The sequence below is a fragment of the Zingiber officinale genome, chromosome 7A (assembly GCF_018446385.1).
Source record: "Zingiber officinale cultivar Zhangliang chromosome 7A, Zo_v1.1, whole genome shotgun sequence".
Lineage (NCBI taxonomy): Eukaryota > Viridiplantae > Streptophyta > Magnoliopsida > Zingiberales > Zingiberaceae > Zingiber > Zingiber officinale.
Window position 1 is genome coordinate 102376520 of NC_055998.1, and position 24396 is coordinate 102400915.

The 24396-nt window shown below is 34.0% G+C and overlaps 1 protein-coding gene across 4 annotated transcripts in view; it reads left to right on the forward strand.

The window, feature by feature from the left end:
- The window catches only part of LOC122001922 (probable RNA-dependent RNA polymerase 5), a 119792-nt gene that overhangs the window by 27283 nt on the left and 68113 nt on the right, over window positions 1–24396 (forward strand). For all 4 annotated transcript variants that reach the window (XM_042556913.1, XM_042556917.1, XM_042556916.1 and 1 more), the window contains exons 2-5: window positions 58–171; window positions 368–497; window positions 2656–2785; window positions 2999–3073. In XM_042556913.1, the coding sequence (XP_042412847.1) occupies window positions 58–171; window positions 368–497; window positions 2656–2785; window positions 2999–3073 (449 nt within the window). The remainder of the gene's footprint in view (window positions 1–57; window positions 172–367; window positions 498–2655; window positions 2786–2998; window positions 3074–24396) is intronic.

A 24396-nucleotide genomic window follows, 5' to 3' on the forward strand; every position in this document is an offset into this window, starting at 1 on the left:
CAGCCGCCTTAGACGTCCTGATGCAGATGTCAGGAAGAAGAATAAGAAATTTTTCTGGTTTCATCTTGTACATGGCGAATAACTTCCGCCCGATACCCACCCAGGAGAGTTTCGCTGACACTCTGCCCTCGGGCTCCTCCTCTCCTTTGCGCAGCTGTGGCGTGTGCTCCGGTAATGGATTTCTTCTCCGAACAAAACAGTTTTACCATAAATTACATGAGTTTCCATTTAAGAACATTTATTTAGAGTAGGAATTTGTTGCTGTCTGCAAGATAGATGTTCATAATAAATTTTCTTTTCATAGAGAGTGTACGGATGCATACAAATTACTCTGAAAATTTTGGTTTTATCTTATGCTGCAAAACAGAAGAATCACTTCAGAGCGATCCTCGATACGTGGCTCCGTCATCATCTGGGCAGTCAATAAGTCCTCAGCTCATAGCACTGGGCCAGCTTGAATTCAGGAAGGCTTTTTTGGTTCTAAGTTATTTAGGAAGGCAAGTGAATAGTGCTTTTTGTGTAATATATTCTTAGTTCCCCATGTTTCTAATGTTGATTGCTAACTCACATAGGGCGTTCCATCAAAAGACATACATAGATAGCTCTTCAAGGTTATCCTTGAGATATGAGTTCTTTCCTTTTTCAGAAGCTCAATTTGAAGAGACAAAAATTGGTAAACTTATAATCGACTAATGCTTATGAGCCACAATGTCATATCAGGAATTAATCTGTTTTAGGTTTGTGAGAAGGAAACACTCAATGCTTAATTAGGTTTTCATCTGAGCTTGAATAACTACTAATCGCTAAGAGCATCAAGCATTGCTTGTTGGATTCATAATCTGCACTGAATGTTTGTCACCAATATCCAAGTAATCTCTTGTGGTTCAATGAGAAGGATTTTTCTTGCACAACATAGCTTCCATTTATGTGTCATGTGCTAAAGTGTCTTTTTTCACCATGAATTGAATTGCTCATTCTATAGTGGAGTTGATGTCTCCGTAGTTATCTAGTCATTTTTCATTTTTGTTATTTGAGTAGAACAATACCTAGATGAGGAAGTTTCTAATGTCTAGCTTATTATGGTGAATTCTCCAATTGATCATGCTTATCTTGTTTACTCAATCTTTGGCTACTATCTTCAGTCAATAAAGTCCCATTCTGAGCTAGGGTTTCGATCCCTTGTTGGAATGAAACAATATTGTGATGCCAACTCGAGTAGTAAGAGAAAGAAGAGGAGGAGTAGGAGGAGATATTTTTCCCATTGAAGTTGGTTAAAGCTTTGCACTAAATGCAAATGAAACTTCGGCGCCTCAGTGTTTCCTATTAGCTTACTTCACATTGTTGATGATGGAAACCCAAATGAACTTAAATTGTACTCCTCTCATTGTGGCCAATCGATACCCGAAATCCCCTCTATCAAGCTATCGTCAATAGGAGTAGGGTTTTTGGTACCACGAGTCTTGAGTGGAGGAAAGATTATGAGGAACCCAAGGAAGGATCATGAGGATTAATTGCGACACTTGTTCTCTAATTGAAGTTGGTAAAAGCTTTGCAAAAAACATTGATGAAGCCTTTTTCTACTATTACCTCATCTCACATTGTTTACGATGGAAACTCGACGAATTTAAACCATCTCCCTCACATTGCAGCCGATCAACATCTGGAATTTCTTTCATTTATCTATCCTTAGTTGGAATAGGGTTTTGGGTACCCTAAGTCTTGAGCAGAGGAAGGATTTTTGAGGAACTCGAGGAAGAATCACGAAATTTTTTTCTTTTATTAAAGTTGTTAAAAGTTCTGCACTAAACGCTGATGAAGCCTTGGTTTCTCCTATTACCTCACTTAACATTGTTGATGTTGGAAACACGACCAACTTAAACCACTTGCCTCACATTGCATTCGGTCAACACTCAACATAAACCATGTGCCTTACATTTCATCCAATCAACACCTAAAATCTCCCTTGTCTGTCTATCATGGAAATAGGGTTTCAGGTACCATGAGTATGGAATGGAGTAAGGGTTTTGAGAAACCCGAGGAAGTATTGCAATAACTTTTTCTCTCATTGAAGTTGGTAAAAGATTTGCACTAAACACTAATGAAGCCTCAATACTTCAATGTCTTCGTTACTTTACCTCATATAGTTTATGATGGAAACTTTGACAAACTAAAATTGCCATCTCACATCACAGCCGATCAATACTCAAAATCGCCTTCGTCTTTCTATCCATAGTGGAAATAAAGTTTTAGGTACCATGAGTCTCGAGTGGAGGAGGTATTCCAAGGAACCTGAGGAAAAATCACAAGGAAGAATCACGTTACTTCTCTCATTAAAGTTGGTAAAAGCTTTGCACTAAACGCAAATGAAGCTTTAGTGCATCGGTGTCTCGTGTTACCTCACCTCACATTGTTGGTGATGGAAACCCCGATGAACTTAAAGTGTCTACATCACATTGCAGCCAATCAACACTTGAAATCATGACCAATCATCATTGTGCCGCTGCCTTTTCACATTTTTGTGTGAGAGCATAATTTAGTAGATAGTAAATCTCAACCGTGCTAGATAGTATGACCAAATGTTATAATCCAACATAGTGGATACATTTCAACAATTTTAGCATGATTATATCAATATTATCTTTTTGTCCTTTTTAGGTACAAGTTAGAAGAAACTATATCAGTTGAATTTATCAAGCAAATTCAATGGTTGAACATGGATCAGTTTGAGTCAGTTGTTTGGGAGGAATTGAGGTCTAAATGCATTCCGCTGCTTGATAGGAGAAAGGTAAGTTTGCAGTTTCTCTAAAATTTTATTGATGCTCATTCCTAAATTAATAATTATTGTTCGCTGTAAAATTATTGTTGTTTATTATTGTTGCTGTTATTATTGTTATAATTCATGAATTAACATCGCAATTTGGTATCTGATAGAAATAGTGTACAAGCATGTAGAATTGTTCCAAGGATATGCCTAATATTTTCATTCATTATGTTGCAGAGCTCGGACTGGGATTCCAGTAAGGCTCATATATACCATTGTCATGTTGATTTAGAGGGACATTTAATCTTTAAGGTATGGTACTAGTTTTCCCCCTCTTTCTTTTGTTTTTGTTTTTGCACTTATTTTTTTGTTATTCTATTTCTTCTTTTAGCTTGAGCCACTACTAGACTTCTTTCATTCCTATTGTCATGGTATTCAATTTCCAGTTGAGTTGATGTGTCTAAGCTCTTCAAGATGATTGACTGCTTGTTCTCCTTGTCACTAAATATCTTGGAGTTTACAATCTCTGCATATCGTGGCATTCTTTTTTCAGCATGATTCACCTTGATTCTTTTCCTCTTTTAGCAATATCACCTATCCTCCTATGCCCTGGTGAAGCTGTTCACTGTATTTTCATTGCATGACTCTCTCTCTGGGATCCCTTATTCTCTTCCTTCTCGATCTAAAAAAGGCAGCCCGGTGCATGAAGCTCCCACTATGCAGGTCCCAGGGAAGGATCCATTATACGCAGCCTTACCCTGCTTTTTGCAAGAGGTCGTTTCCGGGATTCGAACCCGTGCCATTTTGGTCACAAAGCAACAGCTTTACCGTTCCGCCAAGGCTCCCCTTCTCTCTTCCTTCTCGATCCACTTCCTTAAATTTGCTGTAGGTTGCTAGTCTGCTGGTTGTTACTGCTGTGATCCAGATCTTCAAATTTGTTTCTTTCCTACAATTTCTTTACTAATAATTTTGTCTTACAGACCAAAATCTTCCCATCCGTGAGAAGATTTTGTTTTTGCTTTCAGAATCATAAGTGAGACGTCCCTAGTTTTTTTTTATAAACATATATAGCTGCAAACACCACTTGCACATAATTCCCAAAATGGGTTTTTTATTCAACTAAGATACATAGACAGCTCTTAAAACATAAATTACTAGCGAACTGCAGTTCAAAATTTATTCTTCAAAGGAAACACCTAACTAATGCGGAAACTAAACTAGAAAGTCTTTGGGTTGTACTGCCATGGTCCCGAGTTGGCTCGCTGTTCATTGCCTCCTGCCTCATTCATCTCATTTCCTAAAAAAAAGTGATAATCTATAAGTCGAGAGACTCAGCATATTCCGAACCGTGTTATGCAATAGGTAGCGCCTATAATCTAGTGTACTACGGGGTACCCAAGCTAGGTAACTTAGAACTTACGGACATATTATGGGCATGAGCACAAGCGTTGACATAGGCATACAAACGTACACATACGCATAAGCATATAAATAACTAAGCATGTAATAGACATAATCATGAGCATGTGAATAAACATAGGCATAAACATACTTACATGACATAAACATATATACTATGGATGAATAGAAACATAAGCATAAGCACGTAAATAACTAGACATGAGATAGACATAATCATGAGCATGTATATAAACATAGGCATAAGCATACTTGCATAGCATAAACATATATACTAAGGATGGGCATAATCATAAGCATCATCGTGTACATAAGCTAAGCATGAAAATAAACATAATCACATAGAATTAAGGAGCTTCCGGGCTAAGGACACCTGTCACACTCCACCTCATGGAATTTTGGTGAGCTCCCGGGCTAAGGACACCGGTCACACTCAACCTCATATAACTTTGGTGAGCTCCTGGGCTAAGGACACCGGTCACACTCAACCATATAGTTTAGTGAGCTCCCGGGCTAAGGACACCGATCGCACTCCACCTCATGGAATTTTGGTGAGCTTCCGGGCTAAGGACACCGGTCACACTCAATCTCATATAACTTTGGTGAGCTCCTGGGCTAAGGAAACCGGTCATACTCAACCACATAGTTTGGTGAGCTCTCGGGCTAAGGACACTGGTTACACTCGATCGCGTAGATTTTGGCGAGCTCTTGGGCTATGGACACCGGTCACACTCGACCACGTAGTTTTTGATGAGCTCCCGGACTGAGGACACCGGTCACACTCGACCACATTCCTTACATAACCATGAACATACACATAATTGTGCACTTAACATAGACTTGAACACTGCTTAAACATGAGAGACTCGTGAATCTTACATAAGCATGCAAATTCGTAACATAAGCTTAAGTATAGACTTGGGCATCACATAGCATGAGCATGCATAGCAAGTTAGACATGACATAATTGTAAACATAAGCATACAAATTCATAACATACATATAACCTACTAAACTATCATAACTTATTCATATAATCATAACTTCAATTTCAATAGTAAAGGTTCTTATACTCCTAACATGCATGGGATATTATTGATAACAGTGGACAACATGCTCATAAATCAACCTCGAAGCTGTACCACACATACACAAATATCCATGGAGCATTATGGTCATGTAGGTACTACTGTAGAACATTATAATCATATTGAAACCTAGCAGCTATTGAAATCTGGCACATTAAATTATGGTCATGCATGTAGTACTGTAGAGCATTATAATTATATTGAAACCTAGTAGTTATTGAACTCTAGTAGCACACATTCATGAGGAATTTGTATAGTATCAATCACATAATTACAATTCAGTGAACAAGGCCCCATATGCACACACTTCTATACAGTATTATTAATATTGTTGAAGCTTAGCCCCCTTACCCCACTGCATATGTTCTTGTAGATCATCAGCAAGTCAACAAAAAAAAAAAAATAGCAATAGAACCCTTCCGTGCCTATGGATTCACAAATATCCTTATCGTAATTGAAATCCAACGCATTTACATGCATTCCCAAGGAGCATAAATAACCCATCACAAAATCTATAACCCAAGCCATCCATACGCACTTTTTTTCTTCTAGCGTAATCAAACAATGAATCGGAACTACTAGTGCATATAATTCATCACACTAAAGCAACGGACCGGTTCTTATCAGATTTATTCTTATATAATCGAAGTCATGAAAATAAATAAAACACAACATATAATTTAATTAACGCATCAAGAGCAATAGATCCAAATTCCACAAATTATAGGACTAACTAAGCATCACACAAAGTTGGGAGCATGCCTTCAATTTCTCTCTTCTTTGTCTTCCCGTGGAGCTCTAGGACTGATGGAGAATGATGGGGAGGGTGGAGCTTCTTAGGGCCGTCTACCAAAAATCCCCTAGAGCTTTTGAAGGTAGGGTTTTAAAGAGATGGAAGGTTAAGACTTTGTCTAAATTCTATCAATTCCGTTATATAAATTTTATTTTTACACAGTCTTTATAAAAATCCATATCCATATATATATCATATATAATTCCTATATTATAATGTTATAATTATCTATACGTTATATTATATTGATCATATTTTCTTTATATTATATATATTATTTATAGAGATTAAATCTATAATAATATCTAATTTATCTACACGTTTATATATTATATATTTTATATTATAATATGCCAATTATCTTTTAATGAATAATCTATATAAAAATTTCATATATTTATATCTTATTATTTGATTAATCTAAATTCTCTTATCGTAGACTAACTTAATTAAATAAATTCTTAATTAAATTAAGTGAACTCCTTTAATTAAACCATTGAGTTCCCGGATACTACAAGAAACAGTTCTGTCTTCCTTTCCCGAATCAATTTCGTTTATATGAGTTTTTGTTACTCTCTCTCTCTCTCTCTCTCTCTCTCTCTCTGATTTGTTGTCAAATTCACATCAGGCAGTCTTAGTCACTGGGATGAGTTTTTGCACCTCTCTCAAGGAAGAGGATCTGCTTTTAACATATTCACATCTGGCAATCTTAGTCAGATTGGGACTGCCCTGCTCTATGATATAAATAGTGTTTGCTTCCTTGTTCTGCCTTCGTTTCCCTTAGTTGGCCTATATGTATGTATGTGTGTGTTTATGAGTATTCATCTCATATGTTTATGTATCTTATGTTGATCTGTGCTGACCCACCTTGCATCTTCCCTAGCCCTAATTCCTCTACACAATAAGTAGGCATCAAGAGGAAGTTGTATTCCTGTTTCGCTAGACCCCATTTCCATCCCTAGTTAAAGAGTTGATTAGATGATGTAAGCTAGTAGTTACAACAATCATAACATTACTTTTTGTTCGAGTGTTATTTCGAACATCTTTTTCTCTCTTTTAAACATTGCTTAAATTGCAATTCAATCATGTCTTTTTCTCCATTTGATTCTCAGATCTTGAAGAGCTTAGATACTTGGATCATAATAACACAATAGGAGCAATTGAGGAGAGTGAAATTAGCAACTCTATGCTCTTCTAATTTGGTTTTTTATTTTCTTTTGTTTTTGTATTAAACAATTGTGTTTTGTTTAACTCTTATGGAAGATGCCATGTGAGAGCTAAGGATAGTTTCATTTAGGTTTAAGGTTGACCCATGTAGAGCTAAGCATAAGTGTGCTCTTGAACCTTGCAAGTTTGAGAGGGATTCTCCTTAGGTAAAGAGTTTGGTGAGTGCGTTATGGCGCGGGGTATTGTTGTCTAAAACTATGCCTTTGAGGTGCACTACCAAGTGAGTGATGGGAAAGACCAAGTAAAAAAGTGAGAATAAGTTGCCAAAGTAAGGGCTTGGAGCATTTAACTCTTGGATCTTGTATTCTATCATTATTTTATAGGTTGGGCAAAAATAATACGAAAGATATATGCCATGGAATAGAATTTGATATAATTACCAAACCTTTTTAAATATTATTGTTAGATTACTTGTCTTGATTACTTCCCTAGTCATGTTTTAAATTGTATTTATATGAATTTTAAGCTTGCGTAGTTATATCTTATATTTTTGTAGCACTTGTGCATTCAAATTATATTAAACAAATTTATGAATGTGCATTACCTCTATTTTTTTATAAGTAAAATTCTATAGCATGAATCATAGTACAAAAACCAGTCTTTAAGAGTTCCTCACGCTTGACAAAGTATCAAATTAGAAAAAACACCCTGGCTGGTATAAGATTTTTTCAATGTCTAATTGTCCCTCACTAAAAAAACTTCTATTTTGAGAAACCCAAGTGGGTCTCTCGATGGCCATAGGCATAACATGACATTCACAACGACCATAGAACAAGCTTTGTGCCTATCTAGTTAGGATCAACTACACCAAAGAAAGATCCATATACAATTACAACATATACAAGGATTTCAAATTGCATATTTCACAAAATCCCCAATTAGAAACTAACCAATTAATACAGGAAGTCATTAAAAAAAATTAAACTTTCATAATCAACCATAAAATTACGCTACTAATGGAAAAATGAAAAGTAACATGAACACTGAACATATGAAATTCTACACATAGAGCATATGAAATCCTAACTACATAGACAAGAAAATTAATGACAAAAATGCAGAGCTTGAAATACTTAAAAATTTTGTCAACTGTCTTCAAAACTCTCTTAAGGATGGCCTTCTTGTAACCCTAATGAAAATATGATAAACATAATGATACAACAACAATAACAACTAAGTTTTATCCCACTAGGTGGAGTCGACTATGGTAAACATAATGATAAAACGACAAAATCATACTATGCTATCAACTGCAAGAAAGGAAATAAACAATTGTTACCTGCAAGTCAAATATTACTACCACCAAACCTCAATTATTGTGTGACTGTTTGGACTTATATTTTTGGCATAGCCTTGCAATTTACCATTTTGTGGTAAACAATGATTCTTATGTAAGTTGCATGTTCACGACTACCCAACATTATTTGAACATGCTATGTCAAAGGAATAAAATGTCGAGTCGTTCTATCGACACAGGTGAAATTTACCATTTCATTCATGTAGTGAAATGTTGGACATCAAGCTCAGAGCCGCAAGTGGCAGTGGGCTTGCTAAGGCTTCGTGGCCAGGCGAGGTCGTCGCAAGAGGCCTCACCTGTCCTCAAGGTAGTTGTGAGCTCACAACGACCAGGTTAGGTCTTGGCCTTGTGGCGGTAGGCCGTTGCGATTGCCTTTTTTCTTTCTTCTTTTCCCCTATTTTCATTTTTTTCTTTATGTTTTATTTTTTTACATAGTTAATTCCTTTCTCTCTTTTAATATTCTCCCTTCGTTAATTTTTTTCTCCTTCATCCATTCACTGGGTAAATAAAGAAAAAAAACATTTTAAAAATATTTATTCTTTCCCCCCAGTTTTATTTGTGCACGAGGTAAAAGAGAGAAAAAAACCTCTTAACTTTTTTAAGGATAGTTAATTTTCTTGCTCCATTCGACAATGAGGTAAATAAAGAGAAAGAACTCTTTAAGGATGACAGATTGCTAGAAAACAACAACAGCAAAGCTTTATCATACTAGGTGGGGTCGACTATTTGGATCCTTTTACGCCATTGAGCTCTATCTCCTACTATATCATCATCTATATTTAAATAAATTTTATCTTAATTTATTGTTGTTAACCAAGTCTTTTTTAGTTTACCTTGTCCTCGTTTGATATGCATGTTTGTCATAGTTTCACATCGTCTAATTGGAGCATTTATTGGTTGTTTAAGTACATGTCCGTATCATCTTAAACGTCTTTCGGAGTTTTCCCTCAATAGTTATAACTCCGACTTTCTCTTTAATGTTCTCATTTTATATTCTGTCTATCCTCGTATGCTCATACATTTATCTTAACATCCTCATTTCTACAACTCTCATCTTCTACTTATGTGTTCGAGTCATAGTCCAACATTCTGCTCCATATAACATAGCAGGTTTAATACGATTTTGTAGAATTTCTCTTTAAATTTTAGATGTATTTTACAGTCACATAAAACACCTGACACACTCCTCAATTTCAACCATTCTGCTTGTATTCTATATAAGACATCTCTTTCAATCCCTCTATTGTTTTGTAAAATGATCCTAAATATTTAAAAAGTATTAAAATAAATATAATTTAAAACAAGATTGTTAGGAAAGATGAAACAAATTAAATATAATTTAATCTTATAAAATATACTACTACTAATAAATTATATTATATATATAAATTTAGTTTAATTTTAAATTGATCAAAATAAATATATTTTAAATCTACTTGATTGCGCTATCTTTATTTGGTAGACTTCATCTAATTGTAACTCGATTTTTACTCAATAAATATCAAACATTTCATGAGATAATATCAAAATTTGAACTTAATATTCAACATCTCAAATATAATTCAATAGTAAACGTTAATGGCGATCAAATATTAATATTTTTTTATTAATAAATTTTATATTTAAAAAGTATCAAAATCGTATCGGCATGACATAATATGATACAGAAATCATAAGTCATAAATCGAGCTTCCGTCACGGTTCAAAATTTTAAACCTTAGCTACGTCCAATATAATACAATCATCATGGACAACTCAAGGTGAAAAGAATTATTATAACTACTAAAATAGTCTATCATCCTACTGGGCTTACATCACTTACTTTTTTTTTTTTTGTTTTTCTGGTTTGCATTATTGCAGCAGATATCTGGGATTTTTCCCCTCTGGATCCCTTGTCTGCCTCCTACATCATGTTTTTTTTTTTCTGCATCAATAAATCTGAATCTGCAGATATCAGTAGCAATCTAGGAACATCTGCTTGTTGAATCATGCCTCTGCAGTATTGATCTCCTGGTGTGAGCGCTGAGCCACAGCTGCTCTTGGTTCTAGAGTTTCTTTCCAGCAAAGGAAGATCACTTGCTTTTTCTTCTCGTTTCCATTATTGCAACCAATTTCTGTCTTCTCCTTCTAACCACCAGATCAGCAGATTTCCTAGTGCCTTGATTGCTGACTTTACTGATAAACAATCTGTTTATAAGGATATTGGCTACTGATCTTTTACAGATTGTTGATTTCTTATTGATTCTAATAACAATTCTAAGAGTGATTCCAGCCGGAAAATTGAGAGATCTGCTTCTTTTGCTTCACTATTTTTTCAATAAAATTACTATATGTTTGTAGTATGTGAAGGATAAATCTCTTGTTGCATAGTTTTTGCATCTTCTAGAATAACAATAACCACCAAGGCTTTATCCTACTAAGTTGGATTAGTTATATGGATCCCCTACGTCATTGAGTTAGATTCCATATTATATCTTCATCTATATTTAATTAAATTTTATCTTATTTTATCGTTACTAATCAAGCCTTTTTTAATCTCCCTCTTCCACTATTAGTGTGCATATTTGTCATATTCGCACATTGCCAAACTTAGACATTTATTGGACATATAAGGATGTGTTAATACAATTTTAAATGCGTTTCTTAGAATTTTTCTTGATATTCCAACTTTCTCTCTAACATTCTCGTTTCTTATCCTATCCATTCTTGTGTGTTCGCATATCCACCTTAACATCTTCATTTATGTGACTCTCATCTTTTGCATGTGTACTTGTTTTATAGCTCAACATTTATCTTCATATAACATAACAACATTTAACTTCATATAATATAAGATTTATTTTATGAGTTATTTGCTACTTCTAATTTTTAAAAATCTATTCCTTCATATTTACAATTGTCTATTTGTGGATATTATTACTTTCCAATATGGTTTCTTCTAAGGAAATTCTTCATGATGGTACTCTTTGGTTGTAAGCTCCTTGCTGCTAGATCCACTATTAATATATGTTGAGTATATTCTTAGTTGTAAGCTCCTTGGTTGAAACGACCTAAAACTTTATCCCCTTATAGCTTTCAAAACATGTTGTGCAAAACCTTTCTCCTAAAACTTATTTAAATAAATCCACTTCGATGTGGTACATCTTAAATAGGTCAACTAGAAGACATCAGAATCAATAGTGTGAATAAAAGAAAACTTAAAAAACTCGAATGTTCAACCAACTAAAATAAGAAATCCCATATATCTACCCGGCATTACATCATCGACTCAGAGAGGGAACTTCAACATCCAAACTACGAAAAAAATAACATAAACAAATAGAAGAAAGGACAAGACCCTCGGGTGTACACTACCTAATACGAGCTAGCTCATTCATCAAGACCCTCCGTCTCCTCATTACCTGCACCATATGGATCTAGTAAGTCTAAAGACTCAACAAGTTCAAACATTTTATATTAAGAATTAAACATATAATCACATGCTTATATATATATAACTTTAAGAAAATACCTTGAACATTTTAAATTTAAACCTCGCTGACCTTTAGTACTATGAACCTTCAAATTTTATTAAAATAATATCAATCCTTTAACTTTCAACATCAAAATATTTAAGTGAGTTCATATCATTGAATGCGGCCCCTTTTTTTTTCTCAACCTCTGTTTGTTTGGCTAAACTTTTATCTTAGGTTTGGTAGTGTTTCTCGATATCCTTTAAATCGGGTTCCACAAGCTTTGGTAGGGTTTTTGATATCCTCTAAGCCGGATCCTTACTATAGTACTAGGTTTGATAAGGTTTCCCGGTATCCTCTAAGTCGGGTTGCACTTGCCTTGGTAAGGATTCCGGTATCTTCTAAGTCGGATCCCACTATCCCTTTTTCCTATGATTTGATAAAGAATTCCGGTATCCTCTAAGCTGGACTCCTTTACCTGTCACATTATCACATTCATCAACAAGAAAAAATAGCTTACCTTTCATGATAGTTATAAAACATACAGTTAATTTTTCATGTATCGAAAACCTTATTAAAAATTATGATAAAAGAATTAAAGGTGCTTAGACATGAATATTAAACAAAAAATACTACAAATACTGAGATTATTTTAGGGACCACTGGCCCATGCCTTCACTCACCTTCCTAGCCCCCGAAAGCTCTTCAGTGAACCCTTCTTCGCACTACCCCCACTCCGACATAGCCATCCACCCCCCTCTTTTTTTTTTCCAGCATTCCCAAGGTAGCAGCAGATTTCCGAAATTTCCAGCATCAAAATTCCAACCAAAAGTCAATAAAACTTTAGTCAAAACAACGCAACCCTCCCCCATTGACACCAGTCATTTTTTCCTCGACATAGCAATACCCTCTCCTAACCCTCAACACCTTCTAGCATCCATCCCTAAGGCAGCAACAGATTTCCAAAATTTTCAGCATCAAAATTCCAGCCAAAAGTCGATAGAACTTTCGTAAAAAATAGCACAACCCTCCCCCTTGACACCAACCTTTTTTCCTCGACATAACTACACCTCCTCACCCTTCAAACCCCCTTCCAACGCCCCTATGGCAATAGGAAATCTCAAAAATTCTATCATCAACATTTTCCAATCAAAAAGTCCTTAGATTTTCGTCAAATCATTGTAACAATTGAAAAACATATTTGTTAACAATAAAACATACATCAAACATCAAAACATGCATAATGTGGCCCACGAATGCTACATTCTCACCGGTAAATAGGCAAAAGTTCGCTTTGTAGGGTTCGGCTGTAATGTATTGATAATAACCGTTACATCTCCATGAGAACTTGAGTGTAATGTTAAATAGGCAAGAGTTCTCACACCATAGGTTGGATAAGAACAAATATGATAGAAAAATTAATAGTCTAAGATTTGGAGCATGGAACATAAGAATCTACACTGGTAAATTAATGGAGGTAGTAGATACGATGATTAGGAGAAGAATTAGTATTTTGTGTGTACAAAAGATAAAATGGGTTGACAAGAAGGTAAAGATGATAGAGAACTCAGGTTATAAGTTATAGTACACAGGAAAGAGTAAAGCAAGAAATGAAGTGAGTATTGTTGTAGATAGTTCGTTAAAGGATAAGTTGTAGGAGCAGTTAGAAAAGGAGATCAAATTATAACCCTTGAGATAATAGTGCTGAAAGAAACTATGAACATAATTAGTATATATGCACTGCAAGTAAAATTAGATGAAGCTACCAAATCAAGGTTTTGGGACGACTTAGATGAAGTATTGCAAAATATTCAACCAAATAAAATAATTTTAATAGGAGATGATCTAAATGAGCATATGAAAATGAGGAATATTGTAACACCCCACCCTCCTCACTACTGGACTGTGAGGGCGGAGCGCTACTGGACTACTAACTTTACTTAACTAACATTGCACACATGTTGATAGTAATTCCTAAAACTCTCGGAGAACTCAAAACATACAATTAACTAGTAGCGGAAGACTAAATGACTCATCTAATACATTCTACTCAACTCTTTGTTAATAAATTCTTATGCTAAATCCCAAGGCTTTTCTAGTCCAGGCATCACACATCCATCCGCACCTCCTTGTCGCCTTCCTTTACTATAATTTTTCCTTTCCTTTATCTGCAGTAAGAGGAAATACATCTATAAGCAAAATTGCTTAGTAAGCGCTATCTAACTCACAAAACTCGAGTATGCATGTAAGCTGAAAGAAATCTAGAAACTAAATGCTCATCTATTAGCAAATGAAACATAGCATACTGAAATACTAAACATGTAAGCAAATCTAAACAACATGTCAGTATATAAGAAAGCTAAACTTGCTGAATTTTAAAACTTATGTGAAGCTTATTTCTTTTGTTTGAAAACTTATACTTTAATACTTCAAAATAATAATCAACTTTCTTCTTAGGCTCAGCAACTGTACTTGCTATGCGCGCATCCCTAACTAGACCCGAGATAGCTGGTCCCGAATCTAGTAGGGTTTACTAGGTTATCTAAACCTAGGGACGACTATGGGAGCCCAGCCCAAGGACAACTGAGAGTCCTGCATACTAGGTTATCTAAACCTAGGGACGACTATGGGAGCCCAACTGAAGGACAACTGAGAGTCCAGTACAGTGCCACTGATAAAAGTAAAATACTTGTTATCTTTTAATACTTCTAATATATAATGCCTCGGTATTTTAACGAGCACCTTGTGTGCCAAAATCCCTAAAGTCTTGACTTTGGGATCTACTTAAGGCCTTGGCCTTTTTCTTTCTTTTCTTTATCTTTCTTATACTTGTTAATACCTCTAATAAAAGAATGCTTCTTTAAACACTGAAATGTTTAAACAAATTCTAACTTTGAAATGTATAAACAAAAATCTGCATACTATGCTAATCAAAATTCTACATACTATTCTAATCAAGATTCTGCATTCTATGCTACACTATTTTTGCATACTATGCAAAAATAAAATCTGCACTATAAGCTTAATTAAAATTTGCACTATAAGTCTACATAAAAAATCTGCACTATAAGCTTAATTAAAATCTGTACTATAGGCTTAATTAAAAATCTGCACTATAAGCGCTTAATTAAAATCTGCAATATAAGCTCTACATAAAAATCTGCATTATAAGCTTAATTAAAATCTGCATTATTGGCTTAATTAAAAAATTGCACTATCAGCGCTTAATTAAAATCTGCAATATAAGCTCTACATAAAAATCTGCATTATAAGCTTAATTAAAATCTGCACTATAGGCTTAATTAAAATCTGCACTATAAGCTTACATAAAAATCTGCATTATAAGCTTAATTAAAATCTGCACTATAAGTCTACATAAAAATTTGCACTATAAGCTTAATTAAAATCTGCACGATAGGCTTAATTAAAAATTTGCACTATAAGCGCTTCTCATGCTTCGAATTCAAGAAGAACAAAGGTCCGAAACTACTCCTACTGCAGGTGAGAAGCACTTACCTTGATTCTTGGACTCACAACTGAACAAAAAGGGTTTCTAGGACCTTGGTCGACCGCCGGAGATGATGCCCTAACTCCCTTTCGTTTTCTGCCCGAGCTCCGCCATCGTACGCAGAAGAGAAGGAGAGAATGGTTTAAGTCACGGGAAAACAGAGCATCAACTTATCCCTTTTTATAACTTAATATTTCTGTTAACTCCTTAAATAAATTCGCTACCTTTTCTAAATAGACAAATCCAACATCAACTTATCCCTTTTATAATCCAATATTTTGCTAACTATCTTAAATAAATTCGCTACCTTTTCTAAACAGACAAATCCAACATCAACTTATCCCTTTTATAATATTCTGTTAACTATCTTAAATAAATTCGTTACCTTTTCTAAACAGACAAATCCAAGATCAACTTATCTTTTATAATCCAATATTCTGTTAACTATCTTAAATAAATTCGTTACATTTTCTAAACAGAAAAATCCGTTTGCCCACCTGGTCAGCTGGGTTTTGACCGAGTCAAAGGTCGTGGGTTCAATTCTCGGCTTGGACATTTTTTTGTCGAAACTTCCTTCGTTTAGTAAAAATACCAAACGACCTCCAAAAATTACATAAAAATACTCTAAAAATTTCTAAAAATCTCTAGAATATTTCTAAAATATTTCTAAATATTTTTAAGAACTTTTAGAACTCATAATGAGGAAAATTGGGTCGTTACAAATATGAGAGGGTACATAGGGGTTATGAGCTTAAATGAGAAATGAAGAGGGGAAAACTATATTAGATTTTGTGATGTCCTTATATTAGCTAATACATTTTTTCAAGAAAAGAGAAGAACACTTAGTCACGTTCAAAAGTGGGAATAATAAATTGTAAATTGACTTTCTTATGGTTAGGAAGAAGGATAGAAAGATTTGTAAAGATTGCAAGGTCAGCCCTGGAGAAAGCTTAACTACCTAACATAGGTAAGTAGTGTTGGATATACGCCTCAAACATAATATCAATAGAAAAAAAATATATACGAATCCTATAATTAAGTAGTGTAAATTAAGGATGAGAAACAAAATATATATAAGGAGAAGACAGGTATTAGATGAAATATATGGTGCCTTTAATACGACATGAGATAAAAATGATATTAAAGTTGAAATAATAGCTAAGAGTGTACTTGGCGGTGAGTCAAAGGGACATGCACTATTAAATAAGGAATCTTCATTTGTTGTGCCCAAAGGATGTCCACATATCTCCACAATGACATGATATTGTCCACTTTGAGCCTAGACCCTCATGACTTTGCTCTTGGGCTTTATCCAAAAGACCTCATGCCAATGGAGATTGTTGGTTGCTACTCGGAATACCGTCCTAGTTCCCCTGTATAAAAATTTGTACAAGCATAGAACTATCCTAGCTACCCATGTGTTCTACTAAAGTTAAATTTGGATTGCAAACGATGCTTAACATTATTAATCCAAGTTTTCCCTTTAGAAATTAAACTTGAATTGGGAACGAAACTTAACATTCTTACTTCAAGTTCAACTGATGTGATCTTCCTAAGTTAAACCATAATACAGAAGTTGATCAAATATCTATTTCAAGGATCGGCTTCCAGGTCAAACGTGGCGAGACACTAGGCCTTCTTGGGTATGAGATCATCCACCATTGCCTAGACAAAGCCTTTCAAAGAAATCGGATATTTAAACTTCTGACAGTAAACTAGGTTTAACAATAGAGACTTTAATAGAAACACATTATCGAAACATGAAATCGAAACAAATATCGAAAACAAAAACGATAATTAAAATCGATAACCTCTTGTGTTTGGTTTTACAAGATCTATACAAAATGATGCACTAGTTATGATGCGGAAACTAATAACTAGTTATACCTTATGTAGCTTATAGACCTCTTGATCTTCTATTGTTTTTCTCTTCCTATCTCGGACGTCGTATGGGCGACGATCTATCGAGACGAGAATCCACTCAAGCCTTCTTCTTCCTTTCAAGTTTCGGCCACTAACTTTCTTCAAGAGATGATGAAGTTCGACCACCAACTTTCCTCTAAGGGATACTAGACAAGAGAACCTCCTTCTCTTCTTCTTCTCCTTCAAGCAACCGGCTATCAAAGGATCTCCACACCAATATGCCGCTGGCCACCAAGAGGGAAAAAGAGTAAGGGCCGACCACCACCAAAGAAGAGAGGAGAGGAATAGAAGATGTATTGTTGTGAGGTGAGACATCTCTACCCTCTCTTTTATATTTCTTGGTCTTGGCAAATAAGGAAAATTTTAAAAATAATTAAAACTTCCTTATATTTCTTGCCAATGACTAAAAAAGAAAGTTTTAAAACAAAAAAATTAAAACTTCCTTTTCTTCTTGTCATGGCCGGTGACATGCTTGTTCTCCAAGCAAGGAAAGATTTTAAACAAAAATTAAAATCTCTTTTTTAAAAATCCCTTTTGTGGATAGTTCTAAAAGGAATGTTTTATAAATTAAAATCTCTCTTTTAAATCATTTTATGGATATCTATAAAAGATGAGATTTAAAATAAAACATGGTTTCAAAAAAGGAAAGTTTTATCAAAAAATTAAATTTTTTTTTTTCACATTATAGATAACTACAAATAAGGAAAGATTTTAAATCTCTCTTTTATTCCTTTGTAGAAAGCTATAAAAGGAAAGATTTTAGAATTTAAAATTCTCTTTTAAAACCAACATAAAAGGAAAGCTTTCGACAAAATAAAAACTTCCTTTTATTTCCTTTTATGATCGATCTAAAAAAGGAAAGTTTTATATTAAAATCATCCTTTTAAATCCTTTTAATGGATCTCTATAAAAGGAAAGATTTTACAAAATAAAACTTCCTTTTGAATTCAATGTGGCCGACCACCCTTGCTTGGGCTCCAAGCTAGGGCCGGCCACAACTTGAATCCATCTAACCTTGGTTTGGCCGACCCTAGCTTGGCCAGCCACCTTAAGGTGGGTAAGAAGTTGGGTTTGAGTGGATATAAGATTTTATAAATAAGAGATTACAATAGGGACCGAGAGAAGGAATTGATTTTGATCTCCCGATGAGCTTGAGCTTCCCGTGTTCGCCCCGAACACCCAACTCAAGTTCATCAATAATATCTCATTCCACTAAAGAGTTATTATTGCACTACCGCACCAATCTCATATTATTATATGGTCCCCTTCTAATCATGAGTGTGTTAGTCTTCCTGTGTTTAAGATATTGAATGCCCATTAATTAAATGAGTTATTGACAACTCACTTAATTAATATCTAGCTCCAAGAGTAATACCACTCAGCCTTATCGTCATGTCGGACTAAGCCCACCTGCAGGGTTTACATGACAATCCTTATGAGCTCCTCAAGGGGACATCATCAACCTAGATTATTAGGACACAGTTTCATTCTATAATCAACAACATACCATATAAATAATATCATTTCCCAACTTATCGGGCGTATTGATTTAACGAGCTAAATCGCACCCTTTGATAAATCAAAGAAATAAATACTAAGTATATGCGTTTGTTATTACATCATGATTAAAAGTACACACTTCCATAATAACAAAGGTATTGTTCTTTTATATAGTCAGTATAAAAAGATACTACCTCAATTGTTCCTGCTCAATACACTCATAGTGTATTAGTATAATTTATTAGTCAAGATAAACTAATACCTAATTACACTACAACCACTCCAATGGTTTGTCCCATTCCATTTTGGTTGTGAGCAATTGTTTATAATTTATAAGGATCTGATAACATGATCTTCTGTGTGTCTCCTCATACCATGTTATCTACAATATAAATTAAATGGACAACTACACTTAGCATAAATGTAGGCATTTGACCAATGTGATTCTTATATGTTTATACAAAAAGCTAGACTTTTAGTATACACTCTAACAATATCATGCATCCTTTTAACCCCATGATCTTTACCAAATCTTTTCAAAGTGGGACTTTGATTGGACCCCAACAATCCTCCCCTCAAATGAAGGACCATAATTACTCTCATAGTCCGAGCCTCCCCGCGAGCATTCGGTCACCCTGACCTGCTCTGAGCCTCCACGCGAGCATCTGTATCCGGTCAGCCTAATCTGCTTTGGGCCTCCCGCAAGCATCCGGTCATGTTGACCTATTCCGGGGACACCCTCAACTTCGTTCAAGGCCACCCCACATTGCATTTGATCTAGACCATGGCTTTGATACTATTTGTTGTGCTCAAAGGATGTCCACATATCTCTATAATGACATGATATTGTTCACTTTCGGATTAGACCCTCATGGCTTTGCTCTTGGACTCTACCCGAAAGACCTCATGTCAATAGAGATATCATACATCCTTTTAACCCATGATCTTTACCAAATCTTTTCAATGTGAGACTTTGATTGAACCTAACAATAGTGGTGGAATGAGAAAGTACAAGAGAAAGTGAAAGAAAAATAAACAACTTATAAAGAATTATATATTTGTAAGAGCGAAGAAAATTTAAAAAAATATATAATAGCTAAGAAAGAAGTTAAGAAAATAGTGAATGAAACAAAAAATGAAACTTTTGAACAATTATATCAAAAATTGGATACCAAAGAAGGGGAAAGAGACATTTATAGAATAAGTAAAGTGAGAGAAGGGAAGACAAGACAAGAGATCTTTATCTAAATAAAATATATTAAAAATAAATGTAATAGAGTACTAGTAAATAATGAAGAAATAAAAGAGCGGTAGAAGAGATATTTTCATCAACTTTTTATTGAAAGTTTAAACGATCAACTTAACTTAAGTAATTTAAGTAGGTCGAATGAGTATAAAATTTTAAAATTTTATTGTAGAATTCAAACTTCAGAAGTAGAACAATCTTTAAATGGGATGCACGATGGAAAAATTGTTAGATCAGATGATATTCCAATAGAGGTATGAAAGTGCCTAGGGAAATAAGGTAGAATGATTTACAAAATTATTTAACATGATATTGAAAATAAAATAATGTCTGATCAATAGAGGTTAAGTACTCTAGTTCCTTTATATAAGAATAAGGAAAATGTACAAAATTGTGCAAACTATCGGAGTATTAAATTAATGAGTCATACCATGAAACTTTGAGAAAAAGTAATAAAAAAATGACCGAAAATTAATTTGGGTTCATGTCTGAAAGGTCTATAATAGAAGCTATACATCTTAGACAATTAATTGAAATATATCGGGAGCAAAAACAAGATTTACATAGTATTCATTACTTGCAAAAAGCTTATGATAGAGTCCCAAGAGAAATTATATGGAGAATTTTAGAAAAGAGAGGTGTTAGTGTAACATATATTGAACTAATTAAGAATATGTATGAGAATGTAACGACCAAAAAGACTTCGGACGGAGTAACTGAAGCATTTCCAATAATGATAGGATATATCAAGGACGGACTCACTATCTTTTTTCATAGTAAAATCCTTATATTTTTATACAAATTATAGACGAACTCACTACACACATTTAAAATAATATCGTGGTGTATGTTGTTTGTAGATGATATTACTATATAGATGAAACACGTGCAAGAGTAAATGCTAAACTAGAATCTTGGCGGGAAACACTAGAAGTGAAAGATTTTAGGCTTAGTAGAATAAAGACAGAATATATGGAATTTAAGTTTAGTAATATTAGATTTAAATAGTAGTTAGAAAAGGAGATAGAATTATAGCCCTTAAAATAATAGTGGCGAAAGAAACTATGAACATAATTAGCGTATATGCATCACAGGTAGGATTAGATGAAGCTACCAAATCAAGATTTTGAGAGGACTTAGATGAAATATTACAAAATATTCCACCAAATGAAATGAATTTAATAGGAGGTGATCTAAATGGGTATGTCGGAGTGAAAAATGAGGAATACGAGAGAGTACATGGAGTTATGGATTTGGAACGAGAAATGAGGAAGGGAAAACTATATTAGATTTTGCGATAGCATATGACCTTATATTAGCTAATACGTTTTTTAAGAAAAGAGAAGAACACTTAGTCACAATCCAAAGTGGGAATAATAAATCTCAAATTGACTTTCTTATAGTTAGGAAAAAGGATAGAAAGATTTGTAAAGATTGCAAAGTCATCCCTGGAGAAAGCTTAACTACCCAACATAGGGTAGTAGTGTTGGATATACGCCCTAAGTATAGTATCAAGAGAAAGAAAATATATACGACTCTTAGAATTAAGTGATGAAAATTAAAAGATGGGAAGCAAAATATATTTAAGGAGAAGGTTCGAGTACAAGCATTAGGTGAAATATACAATAACTCTAATACGACATGGGATAAGATGGTATCAAAGTTAAAAATATTAACTAAGAGTGTACTCGGTGAATCAAAGAGACATGCACTACTAAGTAAGGAATCTTGGTGGTGGAATGAGAAAGTACAAGAGAAAGTGAAGAAAAAATGAACTTATAAGGAATTATATATTTGTAAGAATGAGAAAACTTAAAAAAATATATAATAGCCAAGAAAGAAGTTAAGAAAGTAATAAATAAAACAAATAATACAACTTTTAAACGATTATATCAAAAATTGAATATAAAAGAAGGGGAAAGAGACATTTATAGAATAGATAAATGAGAGAAAGAAAAACAAGAGATCTTAGCCAAATAAAATATATTAAAGATGAATATAGTATTAGTAAACGATGGAGAAATAAAAGAGAAAGTATTTTCATCAACTTTTAATGAAGGTTTAGGTGAAAAACTTAACTTAGGTAATTTAATTAGTCAAATGAGCGTAGAAATTTTAATTTTTATCGTAGAATTCAAACTTAAAGTAAAACAAACTTTAAATGAGATGCACAATGGAAAAGTCGTTGAACTAGATGATATTCTGATAGAGATATGGAAGTGCCTAGGGAAACAAGGTATTGAATGACTTACAAAATTATTTAACATGATATTGAAAACAAAAAAAAATATCTGATAAGGGTAAGTACTCTAGTTCCTTATGTAAGAAGAAGGGAAACATATAAAATTATGCAAACTTTAAGGGTATTAAACTAATGATTCATACCATGAAACTTTAGGAAAAAGTAATATAAATAGATTAAGGAAGGCGACAACCGAAAATTAATTTGGGTTCATGCCTGAAAGATCGACAATAGAAGCTATACATCTTCTTAGACAACTAATTGAAAAATATCAGAAGCAAAAACAAGATCTACACATGGTATTGATTAACTTAGAAAAAGGTTATGATAGTCCTAACAAAAATTATATGAAAAATTCTAGAAAGAGAGGTATTAGAGTAATATATATTGAACTAATTAAGGATATGTACGAGGATGTAATAACTAGAGTAAAGACTTTAGGCAGAGTAACTGAAGCATTTCCAATAAAGATAAGGTTACATCAAGGATCAACTATAAGTCTCTATCTTTTTACACTAATTATGGACGAAATCAATACACACATTCAAGACACGTAGTGGTGCATGTTGTTTGCAGATGAAATTATTTTGGTCAATGAAACACGTGAATGAGTAAATGCTAAACTAGAATCTTGGCAGGAAATACTAGAAGTGAAAGGTTTTAGGCTTAGTAAAATAAAGATAGAATATATGGAATTTAAGTAGCAATATTAGACGTAATGCGACAATTGTTAAGATAGGAGATGATCAATTGCCCGGAACCGAGAGCTTTAAATATTTAAGATCATTTTTGCAAAACGATAGATGGATTGAGAAAGATGTCTTACATAGAAAATACAAGCAGGATGAGTGAAATAGGAGAGCGTCAGTGTTTTTTGTGACCGTAAGTACCTCTTAAACTTAAAGGTAAGTTCTATAAGCAATTAGATCTGTTATATTATATGGAGCTCGACACGAGCAAAAGATAAGAGTCTAGAGACGAGGATGTTAAGGTGGATGTGTGGACATACGAAGATGAACAAATAAGAAATGAGAGCATTAGAGAGAAAGCGAGTTGCGTCTATTGAGGGAAAAAGAGACACGCTAAGATGGTACTGATACGCATTTACGATCAATAAATGTTCCAGTTAGCGATGAAACTTGATAAACATGCATATCAAACGAGGAAGAGGAAGACCAAAAAAAGACTTGGTTAACAACAATAAAACAGGATAAAATTTATTTAAATATAGATGATGATATAATAGGAGATAGAGCTCAATGGCGTAAAAAGATTCATACAACCGACCCCACCTAGTGGGAAAAGGCTTGGTTGTTGTTGTAATATTAGATTTAATGAGACAATTTGTAAGATAGGAGATGATGAGTTGCCCGAACTAAGAGTTTTAAATATTTAGGATCATTTTTTGCAGAACGATGGAGGGATTAAGAGAGATGTCTTACGTAGAATACAAACAGGATGATTGAAATGGAGGAGAACGTCGGATGTTTTATGTGACTTTAAAGTACCTGTAAAACTTAAAGGAAAGTTCAACAAAATCGCAGTTAGACCTGCATGTTATATGGAGTTGAATGTTGAGGTATAATTCGAGCACATGAGTAGAAGATGAGAGTTGCAGAGATAAGAATGTTAAAGTGGATGTGTGGACATAGGTGGATGAACGGAATAAGCAATGAGAGCATTAGAGAGAAAATTGGAGTTGCATATATTGAGGGAAAACTCTGAGAGACACGTTTAAGATGGTACGAGTATGTACTTAGACGAGTAATAAATGCTCCAATTAGGCGATGTAAAACTATGACAAACATATATCAGACAAGGAAGAGGAAGACCAAAAAGACTTAGTTAGCAACAATAAAATAAGATAAAATTTATTTAAGTATAGATGATGATATAATAATAGATATAACTCAATAATGTTAAAGGATATATATAGTCGA